At 34.7% G+C, this 13,866-nt stretch overlaps 1 protein-coding gene across 1 annotated transcript; it reads right to left on the minus strand.

Moving 5' to 3' along the window:
• Positions 1-7,628: 7,628 nt before the first annotated feature.
• LOC107574920 (gastrula zinc finger protein XlCGF8.2DB-like) lies at positions 7,629-10,150 on the minus strand (the record flags this gene model as incomplete). The annotated part of the gene is made up of 2 exons (XM_016261346.1): positions 10,093-10,150; positions 7,629-8,689 (listed from the first exon to the last, which is right to left on the minus strand). Coding segments are annotated over exons 1-2 (1,119 nt in total), but the record flags the coding sequence as incomplete, so codon positions are not given.
• Positions 10,151-13,866: the final 3,716 nt, after the last annotated feature.

Here is a 13,866-nt window from a genome sequence, read left to right on the forward strand (position 1 = left end):
ACAAGCCTCTGTTACTATGTTGCTCTATATTGTATTAAAATGTAAAGCTTACCATGCAGCATCTTGGAAATAAAGCTTCTTGGCTTTAAGTCTGTACTGTATATTGTCAGTGTTATTTCTCTGAATGATGTTATGATGTGTATTTATTTATGTTCTGATTGAACAACATCTATTTCATCTTTCTTCTTGTACACTCTAAAAAATGTTGGGTTAAATATAACCCAACCGCTGGGTCAAAACAAACCAATAGCTGGGTTTGTCCTTTTTTTAACCCAGTGCTGGGATATATCTAAGCCAGCATTTTTTTAAATGTAGCATTACAGTTTCCATAGAAGTGAAATGTTATGCATTTATGTTGAATGAATTATTAATGTAAGGCAAAGGCAAAGTTTATTTATATAGCACATTTCATACACAATGGTAATTCAACGTGCTCTACATATATAAGGAATTAAAATAATCATATAATCACAATGATAAAAACAAGGAATTACAAAATTATAAAATGATTCAAAAATTGATTTAAAATTAATTTAAGAATAAGAATAAAACTGAAAATACATAAAATAGTGCAATCTGATGTTCATCTGATGTGTGCTACTGTAATGAATATGATACTTTTTTTTTTTTAATAGGCAGGGGAAATTCCCAACATTAAACAAATCTTAATAAAACCTTTTACATGAAGCATGTTTGTGTTGTAAGAACTTACAGGGATACTTCAGATATAAAAAAGATCATCTGATCATTTGATGGTTTTCTCATAAAAATTGTATGATTTACTGTTAATTCAACAGAATATATGGGAGCACTAGGGAATAGCAATATGACGGCGCTGTGGCTTCACTTCTATATCATCATCAGCAATCCAGTTCTCTGTTATAGATCAGTGGTGTAAACTTATAATAATGTATTACTACAGTCATGTGGACTTAACAGACACATGCACACAGCAGCCATAAAGTCTTCAAGACACATCAGATTTAGCTTTTTGGACTTCCTGTTTTAAATTTCTCAATAAAGCTTCTGAATTTAATTATTTAATTGATTTTAAAGCCTTTATTGTCATTGTAATTTTCTGCACACAATGAAATTAATGACTGGTGTTAGAAAATAAACATATAACCACAGACAATAAATAAGACTGTTGAGTCTACCTTGAGTAATCTGAGTGAAGTGAGCATTGACAGTACTGCACATTGACCTCTACTTTGATGTTTTTGCAATCACTTAATTCTAAACCGGTAAGCTCCTGGAAAGTCCAAGTAAGTGAAAGCATTCAAACAGTAAGTTCAAAACAGCGCAGATGCACAGAAAACCAGCAGATTTCATTAGAGATGGCGGATGACTCCAGATGTCAGTCAATTATTATTTTCAGCGTGTATTTGGCTTAAAAGCAAGAGTGTTTTATAATGGATACCAGTACAATTTGCAGTTTGCCAGTACAACACTCAAGTATCGCATGGGTCAGTTTTAACTGATCAGGTTGTGGGTCAGTTTAGAGGACACACGTGAAGATGTTTGTTTTTAGTACACTTCACCAAAGCCACACTAGAAAAGAATCAAAGAATCATGTAAAATCTGTAAACCTTGAGATTATTTGTGACATTAGAATACAATATATAAATATAATGTATAAAACTAAATTGAACAACAATCTCTTAAAAAAATCTAATTTAACATTTTAATTTCATTGACAATTGTATTAAGCATGGACTTTACTTTCATTAAAAAGGTTTAAATGTAAGATATTAATTTAAATTATAGACAAGTGCAAACTGGGTGCTTAATGCAAATGTAATTGGCCACATTTACAAAAGCAGGTGATTATGTTCGCACATCTATGTAAATGTCTCTTTATTTATAGAGACAAAAGAATGAGGTTAATCAATCAGGTTTTAGTGATCGTGTAGATTTGCAAAGACACTGATTGAAGGTACACCACAAAAAATCTTCAGCTTTTGCTTTTATTTATCAAACACAAAATCTCTTTAAGCAAATAGAGTTAGCTAAATCTTGTCTAAATAATTTCTAATTTTAATATAAATGTGATCTAATTTCAATCAGCTTTTTATCTTGTCATAAGTTCTCGTGATCTAGACACAACAAAATAGCTGTAAACTTCAGAAAATAAAAAGAAAATAATATCATGGCCTAGGACTTTTCTTTTCTGATTAGTTAAAAACACCTGTCCTGATGTGAAAATGCCCAAGTGCTTGATGAAGACACAGTTGTGAGTGTGTGATCTTTCAATATGGCAGAGATGTAACAATATGTATAAAATGTATACCATATATATTTTTAGACCCTGCTTCACAGAGGTTCACAGTTTAAGTTTACAATTGTAACATACAATGTCATAACATTTTGATCTGAACAAAATAATTACATCTGCTTAATATCAATGAAAACTAAAGTGCTTGCAGGATTCCTAAACAATTGTAAAACAATTAAATAAATACAGATGTTGAACATTCTCAGAACCCAGTAAGCAATTTTGCGTTTAAAAGACGTCTATTAGACATCTAAATATAGCCTAGACGTCTAGGCTAAAACGAGGCTAAATTTGGGCTGTCAGTGAAAATCTAATAGACGTCTAATCATAGCCCAAGAATAGACTAGTCATCAATTAGATGGCTATTAAACGACTACATATATACGTCTAATAGACAACAAAATGGCAATCCATACATACAGCTTTTATTAAGAAAAATAAAATTTTTAACAACTTAAGACAATACAAAATGATAAAAATACAAAAGAATTAATGACAAAATAAAATTGTATAAATACAATACACTTAAATATAAATATTATGATAAAAATCTGGAGTTTTTAACAACTTAAGATAATAAAAATATAAAAATGAAAAAATAAAATGTTAAATAACTCTAAAATCTAATACAGATCAAGAGCATGTTATCACAACATTAAAACATTACTGATAAATGACAACATAAAAAAGAGATGAATCCTTGTGTTGGTTTACTTTTAACAAATAAAACAACAAACAGTGAACTTAAAGTAAATGATTAATTATTGGTTTTATTTCTTGTTTAAAATGCTTCCCAACTGCATTCCTCAAGTCCAACTCTGTTGCTGCCGGGAAGTTGGTCATCACAGCATCTGCCAAATAAGAAAGAAAAAGAAAGCACAAGAAAAGCTTGACATAATTTTTTACTTTAATTACACTAATTGTGACAGGGAGTCATTCTCTTCTGCTTGGACACCTGTCCAGCATCCTTCTGGCACTGTCTTTGAGGTTTCTTCCTTCAACTCTGCACAACTTTGACACCTGAATAACACATGCCAATGTCAGGCGGGTATTATATGTGTCCGTGTACGCGTGTTAACCAACCTTAAACACTGAAGCCCATTGACCTGCAAGTTTTCCATCACTAACCCTTTAAAACTCTTGGTATTATATGTGTCCGTGTACGCGTGTTAACCAACCTTAAACACTGATGCCCATTGACCTGCAAGTTTTCCATCACTAACCCTTTAAAACTCTTTATTCCAGCAGTTTAAGTTTTTCCCTATTAGTGCCCCCACAATCTGCCTCTGCCTCCAAAATTGTCTGGCTCAACTGACTTCATAACAACACAGTGATAGCTGCTGTAACTAAAAAGTAGCCCAGTACAAACATTAACCTCAAATGTACATGGAATAATAAATTCACCCCCTACCATTTTATTTCATTATGTTTTCTGTTTGTACTGTTTAGGTTTTAATGCTGCATTGCACATTTGAGCTATTTGCGCTTATTATTTGTATTCTTAAGCTTTACTATCAATTTGTAAGTTTCAAAATAAATCTTATTGTACTTGTACAATGACAAAGATATTCTATTCAATTAGCTCATGCTCTCTCTTTATCTAACAAGCCATTGTTCTGTAATAATTAAAATAAATGATGGACTTTGTCAAAGAGAGCTTTAATGAGGAAATGTTGTTTTGGAGAGGGTTTTTTTTTTTTTACCATTGCTCCTAATCTTTTCCAGATGTTGAAACTCCTCCTCAGTTTCTCCAATTCTTCTGAGTGTGTTCACTGTATAAATTGATATGGATTAATCTTTGTCAAAGCTGTGTTTGTTCTGTTGTTTACTCTTTCGCCTCTTCTTGCACAGTTTTAAAATCGATTGAGTTTGTAAACACATACAAATGATAAAACTTTTACTCTATTGAATTTTGCAATTAATCCTTTGAACACATGCATGCTGAACCGTGGGCCTAGTCACGGATCACTATCGACTACGATCTGCTCCCTTCACTAAAATGTAAGGGTTCCTAAACATGATAACAAATAATATAGATAAATAATGAACACGTCAAAAACGAAAACACAGATACTTACAAGACCAAGTAGGAATGTCCTTTATCGTTTGTTGTTTGCCCGTGGCTCTCCGACAAGTAAACTTAGTGCTCTCTCGTGTAAAAAAAAATAAAAACACAACACTGATCTCTAACTCTCATGTCTCGCATTGCCAGTAGTCATGTCTCAGTAGGGCTACAATTGCCATCTAGCGGTTGGGAATTGTAATTGCATTTTTATTTATAAAATGAAAGACAGCCGAATATCAATAATATAATATAATGTGTATGAATGTAACATTTAACAGCTTGTGGGATGCATGGCGTCATATTATCAAATCCAAGTAAACTTTTTAAACATTTAAATTAGCATTATTTTTGGCATAATAAATAATGCTATATTTAATAATGTAAAATAATAAAATAATGTTTAATAAATAAAATATAAAATAATGCTAATTTAAATGATTCAAAAGTTTACTTGCATTTGATAAGAAGCTGCGTGGGCGAAAATTACATGTAAACAATTTTAAGGCTATTTTGGCCATGCTCATCGCTGGTCTGGTTACTGGTATAGGGCTATAGCCAAGCCGTTAAAATTAGACCAAATTGCCTCGATTTCGCCAGGTGGGCTAAAAGCAGACTATACGTAGCCCGTCCAATGAAATGACACTTATATATCTGTAGATATTATTGACACTGCGAACATGATGGATATCAACCATCTCATGCGCTGTCTGGCCAAAAACTACAGTGAATCATGTTTGACTATAAGTGGGCTACAGATAGCCGCTCAGACTATGAGCTAAATCGTGGTTACGCACAGGCTACGTATTGAACATGTCAAAGAAATGAAACCAAACACCTTGTAAACGCTGTTACTTTGCTTACATGATGGAATATCATACATCTCACAAGTTATTTTGCCAAAAAACGACATGAAACCAAATTCAAGGTTATTTGGGCTAGAAGTGGGTTACACATAGCCGGACTATATCGGGTCTATATTTAACCGAGACGTTGAAATGACGGCTATTGCTTGCTGGGCAGTGTTCAGCTCAGTTCAGTTCAGATAGTTTTTGTGCAATCAAGTCTACAATCCTGCCAGAAATGAAGTGTCCCCAACTAAACAAAACAACTGTGACAGTGGCGAGGAACCAAAACTCAAGCGGAGACAGAAATGGAGAGGAAAAAAAAAAAAACACTTGTGAGAGAGCAGGCTTAGTTCTCATCTGGCCAGAATTTGGATTGTGTGAGGCTGAAAAACTCCCCAGCTCTTCTTACACAGATGAACTGAAGAAGAATCACAGCAGGAGCAGCAAACACTGCAAACTCAACAATAATTGCAATCACTGCAGGAAAGATGGACATATTGTAGTGACCTGGTACTTGATTTAAGAGTTTGTCACTTCTTGGGTCTGCCGGGGAGATTTTAGACACCTCTTTTTTCCTCTTTTATATCCATTAAAATCCAGGAAATTGAAGTAGATCACAGTTGATTTATTAATCTTGAATGTTACAAAAATAAACTGATGCAGCTTAACATTGAAAGTAAAATACAAAATAATTCAAGCTGCAAATTACAAGAGCACCAGAAAAACATTGAAAGGGAGAAAGAAGCTCTAAAGGCCGTGTGCTCCCAGTAGACCACGCCATCTCATTAGACACCTGTGGCTTTATCTTATGGTTTGTCCTGTAGAGGGCGTACACACAGACTCCAGAATGGTTTGTCCTGTAGAGGGCGCACACAGACTCCAGAATGGTTTGTCCTGTATGGGGCACACACAGACTCCAGAATGGTTTGTCCTGTAGAGGGCGCACACAAACTCCAGAATGTTGTCCTGTAGAGGGCGTACACTGACTCCAGAATGGTTTGTCCTGTAGGGGGCGCACACAGACTCCAGAATGATTTATCCTGTAGAGGGCGCACACAGACTCCAGAATGGTTTGTCCTGTATGGGGCACACACAGACTCCAGAATGGTTTGTCCTGTAGAGGGTGCACACAGACTCCAGAATGGTTTGTTCTGTAGAGGGCGCACACAGACTCCAGAATGGTTTGTCCTGTATAGGGCGCACACAGACTCCAGAATGATTTATCCTGTAGAGGGCGCACACAGACTCCAGAATGGTTTGTCCTGTAGAGGGCGCACACAAACTCCAGAATGGTTTGTCCTGTAGAGGGCGCACACAAACTCCAGAATGGTTTGTCCTGTAGAGGGCGCACACAAACTCCAGAATGGTTTGTCCTGTAGAGGGCGCACACAAACTCCAGAATGGTTTGTCCTAAAGAGGGCACACACAAACTCCAGAATGGTTTGTCCTGTAGAGGGCGCACACAAACTCCAGAATGGTTTGTCCTAAAGAGGGCACACACAAACTCCAGAATGGTTTGTCCTGTAGAGGGCGCACACAAACTCCAGAATGGTTTGTCCTAAAGAGGGCACACACAAACTCCAGAATGGTTTGTCCTGTAGAGGGCACGCACAGACTTCAGAATGGTTTGTCCTGTAGAGGGCGCACACAGACTCCAGAATGGTTTGTCCTGTAGAGGGCGCACACAAACTCCAGAAAACATGCAAGTAAGAAAAACATAAAACAATATGATAAAACCTATAAATGGCTCCTACACATATGATAGACAGAATCAAGACTTTGTAAATGAAATCAAAGGTATAAAACTATAAACAATTCTTGACAAAGCACTGCAGATTGTCTGTTTCAGTATTAATGAACTGCATGTAAAGACGTGTGGTACCTCTGAATAATGATCCAGCAGTCCTACTGATTCAGTTTCTGCTGGATCTGTGATCATGTCTGTTAGTTCTAGTCAAATATAATGAACATATAATCAAATCATCATCACATCAACATCAGATCATACTTGAGCTTCACATCACAAAAATTATGAATGAACTTCCACTGCTTCATGAGTTCATCATCTATTATCATGTTATTTCAATCTCAAGGTGTCAGGAGAAACATTTACCGTCCGAATAGGGCTTTTGAGTTGATCTGAATCTCACAGTACAAGTGATACATGCATTATAAGACAATTTAACATAATACTCATAACCCATAAACCTCACATGAAACTAATAAGAAAACACAATGATATTTATATCATGAAGCAAAATTATATGCAAGAATAAAACTGAGACATTGTTCTTTGGGGAGGCACTGTGAAAACTTTAGGTAATGTTTCTTTGTCATGTTTCTTGTAACGTCTGGTTAGGACAGATTTGTCCAGATTGCTCTCGTGTGTTTTCAGACTTGAATAATCACTGAATCTCTTGTCACAGTGTGAACACTCAGGTTTCTCTCCAGTGTGGATCCTCTCATCCTGTTTTAAACACTGCGCTGTAGTAAAAGTATTTTCACACTCAAAGCACATGTACTCTCTCACACCAGTATGTATTTTCTGATGTACTTTTAAATATTGTAAACAAGAAAAACTCTTTCCACACAAATAACACGAATGCGGCTTCTCCTTTGTATGAACTCTCAGGTGTTTCTTCAGGTATGAAGCTCTCAAAAATGTTTTTCTGCACTGATCACATGTGTACAGTTTCTCTCTAGTGTGGATGTTCATGTGTTTCTTCAGGCTCGATGATTGTGTGAAACTGTTCCCGCATTGATTAGAAGTGAATGGTTTCTCTCCAGTATGAACTCTTATATGCTCTGTAAGTTCTCCTTTTAGTGTGAAACTCTTCCCACACTGGTAACATGTGTACAGTTTCTCTCCAGTGTGAATCCTCTCATGTGTTTTCAGATTTGCTGAATGACTGAATCTGTTGTCACAGTGTGAACACTTGTAAGGTTTCTCTCCAGTGTGAATCATCTGGTGCTGTTTTAAACTGCTCGCTGTAGTAAAAGTCTTTTCACACTCAAAGCACATGTACTCTCTCACACCAGTATGTATTTTCTGATGTACTTTTAAATGTTGTAGTAATGAAAAGCTCTTTCCACACAAATAACATGAATGTGGCTTCTCCTTTGTATGAACTCTCAGGTGCTGCTTCAGGTATGAAGCTCTCAAAAATGTTTTGCCGCATTGATCACATGTGTGCCGCTTCCATCCAGTGTGGATGTTCATGTGTTTCTTAAGGTTTGATGATTGTGTGAAACTCTTCCCGCACTGATCACTAGTGAATGGTTTCTCTCCAGTATGAACTCTCAAGTGAACATCAAGATTATATTTGCTTGTCAAACTCTTTCCACACTGAGTGCAGATGAAAGATTCCTTGTCTCTTTTTATCTTTAAATCTTTCTTTGGGTCTTTGGTTTGAGAGCAACTCAAAGGTTTTTCCCCAGTTTTGACATGATTTTTCTCCTCAACTTCACTTGATTCTTCATTCTCTTCATTTTCTTCAACTGACTCTGAAATTAAATAAAAAAAAAATCTTTTTTTAGTAACTCATAAAAAAATAAAAAATAAACTGTGAAAGGACATAAAAATTAACAATGATATAATAGCGGAAATAGACTTTAACTCGATTATAATTATTGAATGATTATTTTATTTTTAACATTTGTTTATATTCTAAAATGTAAAATACATTTTATTAAATGAAATGAATATAAAACATCAATTTGTAAATGCACCAGTATGCACACATTTTTAGTGTTTTATTTACATAAGATACAATAAGAACACAAACAAAGTAACAAAGTAAATCAAACTGTAAAATACAATAAAACAAAGATACAAATGCAAAAAAAAAGTCCTTTAATTTTTTCATGGAGGTCTGCTAACATTACTGTTCAGTAGGTGTGTGACGAGACACGAGACGAGACGAGATATTTAGACTTTTTTAAAGAAATCCTCAATGATGAAATATATAAGGAAATCAACTGCATTGTGTTTATTTTTCAACTGAAAAACACAAAATGCAAAAAATGTAGGTGCATTTTGAAATCAACTTTTACTAAATGAAATTCAACTTCTATTTGAATGAATTATATGCAGTAATAAACAACATGAGCTGTGAGTGATTTTGTTGTTTGATTAACATTGCTGGCTCAATCTTCAGAAGGTGACTGCATATATTCACACACATCAGATTTTCTTCCAGGTGCTCATGTTCACTTAAGACATAAACTGTGTTTAAGTGAGTACTGTCGGGCACTTTTGACATATTTTTGTGTGTATTTGATCGTTTCGACGCACACCCGAAGCCCAAAGTGTACTTTGCTTGTCTGTTTTGGACCCCACACACACACAACTCAGCCTGGGGAACAGTGTCTTTCGTGTGGATTATTGTGCTTTCAACGTTTTATCATGTTAACATGTCCCGCAATTTAGCAACAGTAAAGACTTCATTTTACAACAATCCCCGATTGTGCTGATTCTGACGTTAATTTTGGGTTTTAGGGAAAAACTAATGTGCACCGCTGTGAAGGGAAAGTATTTAATACTTTTATCTGATATCTTAACAAAATCAACAATAAAATTAGCTTAATATCACAGCCACAGGCCTAAAGTGTAAGCAGAGGTTTGATTGTTTAGTTCTCTGCTCTATCATCACAATTAAACAGGGCTTTCATGTTGAGCGCTCTGTAGCTCCTCTGAGAATAACACAAATGCATCACAGACAAAAGTCCTAATATTACTGCATATAAAAACAGAGACTCTTGCGAGATAGAAGTGTCCCTTATTGTTTGCGGCTTCAGCAAGATTATTCAACAGCTCTAAAAAAAATTTCCTATTACAATAAATCCAGAATTAAAGCTGCCTCAAGCTTTATTACCTTCAGCATTATGAATGAAGATTAAACACCAACCTGTTAGTTCTTCAGTATCTTCAGTGTGTTTGATTCTGCAGGGCTCTGGATCTCTCATCTTCTCTCTGTCCTCTTTAATAAACTCAGTCTTTGCAGATTTCAGCTCTTCCTGATGAGCAGCACAAGGAATATATTGTTTCCTTTGTTAAAATGTACTCATATTTATCTATTTAACATAGATTTAAAATGTCTCACGTGGCTCATTATAGGCTCAGCGTAAAGTATTTAGCAGTTTCTGTTCCAGTATATTTTAACAATGTAAAGTAACAAATTTGATCTGTCACAGATGTCAGAAGAATAGAAATCAAATCACAGCAGCAACGCTTGATACCGATACCCATCAATTCCCCTCACACATCTCAAACTTTGACTTTTGATTTGACATTCAGTAGCAGTTCTCTCTTCAAACATTGAAACAGTCACACAAATAAACACACAAAAGCACTCAACATCGCTCAGGTCTGAATGAATTCATCATATTTTCCTCACATGCTCGCTGCAGCAGCGCTAAATGATTATTTCAGTAGGAAGATGCCAGAAAAGATGCACAAGTATGAGAAAAATTGATGTGACGAGCCTATCTCTCTTGAGAAATCTATAATGCAATCAACAAAGTCAGCAAGTCTCCAGGGAATGTTGGTATCACAGCAGAGTTTTATAAGACATCCTCTGAACTTTTAGCTCTGTTCCTTGCAGAAGTCTATGCAGAGAGTTTTCTGAGATCTCTTCCTTCGACACAAGGTGCGATTTCTCTGATCCCAAAAGATAAAAAGGATCCACTTCTTATTGAAATCTGGCATCTAATCTGTTTACTTAACACTGATTACAAACTTTTCACTCAAATTTGTGTCCAAAGATTACAGAAAGTTATGAGCTATTTAATCGATGAATCTCAGGCTGGCTTTAAAAGTAGGCACATTTATAATAATAATATCAGATTAATTTTAGATATCCTTGACGATTCTGATTTGATTTTTTTTTACTTCTACAAGGCATTCGACACAGTGAAGCATGCTTTTATTCTACATTGTCTTTGAAAATATGTTTTTTGTTTTTTATAATGCCATCAGGACTCTTTATGCATACAGTAACTGCTCTCTGAAATGTAGTTTTAGTATGTCAGCCAGATTCAACCTTCAGAGGGGTATCTGTTTATTAAGGCAAATTATTAAGATAAAATGAATGTCCTTTCGAATTATCCAACACTGTCAGTAGCTGTGATCAGTATGATTAGAGACTCCAGTTATGAGCAAAACAATGATGAACCTCAAGTGTGATACAAACAAGACTATATTAAAGGGGTCATAGGATGCCTATTTCCCACAAGTTGATATGATTCTTTAGGGTCTTAATGAAAAGTCTGTAACATAGTTAGAGTAAAAAAGGTGTTTTTTACACTACCATTGAGAAATTTTAACCAGTCAAAATTAGCTCTGTTCAGAGCACGCAGTTTTTGTAGCATTTTCCTTTAAATGTTAATGAGCTCTGCTGACCCCGCCCCTCTCTTGCCAGAGAGACTGTTTACTTTAGCCGCATTCATCGTGAAACTTGCTAATTAGCACATTATTAGGAAAGGCGATTTGCAAAGATTCATTAAAAAAACCTTACAGTTTTTATTTATGTAGTACTAATTTATGTAGATCGGGGGCGCATTCCCTTCAGAAACAGTGTCTCCTTCTGCATGCATTTGACACGTTAACAACAAAATCAAAAGTTATAGTATATTTATAGATAAGATTATATATAGATTATAGATAGATTAGCAGTTTAAAAAGTCCCGTGCCTTATCATTTAAATGAACTGATTCATTCCCCACCATTATGTCCCACCACCATAATTCTATCATGATTTAGAGTTTTCCTCTCCGGACCTTAGTATTGATCAGTATTTTATTTATTTTAATTCTGTTTGTACAGACATTTTAGGCAAGGCAAGTTTATTTGTATAGCACATTTCATACACAATGGTAATTCAAAGTGCTTTACATAAAATAAAATAAAAACAATAATCACAACAATAAAACAAGGAATTTAAAAACTTTGAAAATTATTTAAAAAAAATTGATTTAAGAGGTTTAAAATGAATTTAAGAAAACAATTATACATATAATATAGTGCAATCAGTTCGGACATCGCACAGTGCTCATTCAATAAATGCACAGCTAAACAGATGAGTTTTGAGTCTGCATTTAAATGTGACTAATGTTTTAGCACATCTGATCTCTTCTGGAAGCTGATTCCAACTGCGGGTGGCATAATAACTAAAAGCACATTCCCCTTGTTTTGTGTGAACCCTTGGTATTTCTAACTGACTCGATCCTAATGATCTGAGTGGTCTGTTAGGTTTATATTCAGTGAGCATATCTGCTATATATTTAGGTCCTAGGCCATTGAGTGATTTATAAACGAGTAAAAGTACTTTAAAATCAATCCTAAATATAACTGGAAGCCAGTGTAAGGACCTGAGGACTGGTGTAATATGCTCAGATTTTCTGGTTCTAGTCAGAATTCTGGCAGCAGTGTTCTGGATGAGCTGCAGCTGTCTAATGGTCTTCTTGTGAAGGCCGGTGAGGAGACCATTACAATAGTCCACCCTGCTGGTGAGAAAGTCATGAACAAGTTTCTCCAAGTCTTGACTGGAAACAAAATCTAATTCTTGCAATGTTTTTGAGATGATATTATGCTGATTTAGTTACAGCTTTGACATGACTACTGAAATTAAGGTCTGTCTCCAGAATCACACCAAGATTCCTAATTTTAGATGAGATTACACCCTTAAAATACAGGGAATCAAAAACTCAGTCACAGGATGAATAGTGAAATCCATATTTTTAGGCAAATTTGCAGAAGGGCAAAAATGAAAATGGAAGAATGATAGGCAACAAGTATCATTTGAAATTTTAAGAGAAACCTTGGCAAATTTTCAGTAAAGGCTCCAAAAGTAAAATATTTTTCTAATATAATTAATCAAAATTAAAAAAATATTTTATTTAGTACAATTAATAAAGTGATTTTTTTAATTACAATTTTTTTTTAATTAATTGCCTAGAGGCTAATCAAAAAAAAATTTATTTTGTAAATAACGTTGATAATCTTCTGTCACAGATTACTCCAGTAACAAATTTATGTTCAGAGTTAAATCATAGGAGTTCATTTAATAGTTTTGAGCCTATTTCTTTCTAGCACAGTTGAAGCATGAACGCACACTAGACCGACAATTCTGATTCTGGAAACGTAGTATTCCTTATTTTGCTTGATCTCACAGCTGCATTTGATACCATTGAATATGACATTTAATTGCAGTGTTTGGAAGATGTTGGTATTAGATTGCCTTAGATAGGTTTTAAATCATATTTAAATGATAGATCATTTTCAGTTTGCATTGGAGATTTGTGCATTGAGATTTAAGATTTTGTTGATGGTTTTTAAAGCGTTGCATGGCATTGCCCCAAAATATTTTGATTCCTTATCGAAATATGAGATCTTCGAGTCAGATGATTCTTCATGTTCCTAAAACCAGTGGCTGGTCCTCTTTTATGGAACCCTCTTCTAATGCACATTAAATCTTCCCCATCTGTGGATGCTTTTAAGTCTAGATTGAAATCACATCTTTTTAGTATAGCTTTTAGAATTGATTAGAGTGACTTAATTTTAGTGACTTTAATTTTAAAGTCTGACTGTATGAAATTGTTTTGTTGTATTAATGATGTTGGAATGCACTTTGATCAAATGCAGTTGTTTTAAATGTGCTTTAGAAATAAAATTTGTATTTTAT

Source organism: Sinocyclocheilus grahami, unplaced genomic scaffold, assembly GCF_001515645.1.
Source record: "Sinocyclocheilus grahami isolate Dianchi unplaced genomic scaffold, SAMN03320097.WGS_v1.1 scaffold2389.1, whole genome shotgun sequence".
Classification (NCBI taxonomy): Eukaryota; Metazoa; Chordata; class Actinopteri; order Cypriniformes; family Cyprinidae; genus Sinocyclocheilus; species Sinocyclocheilus grahami.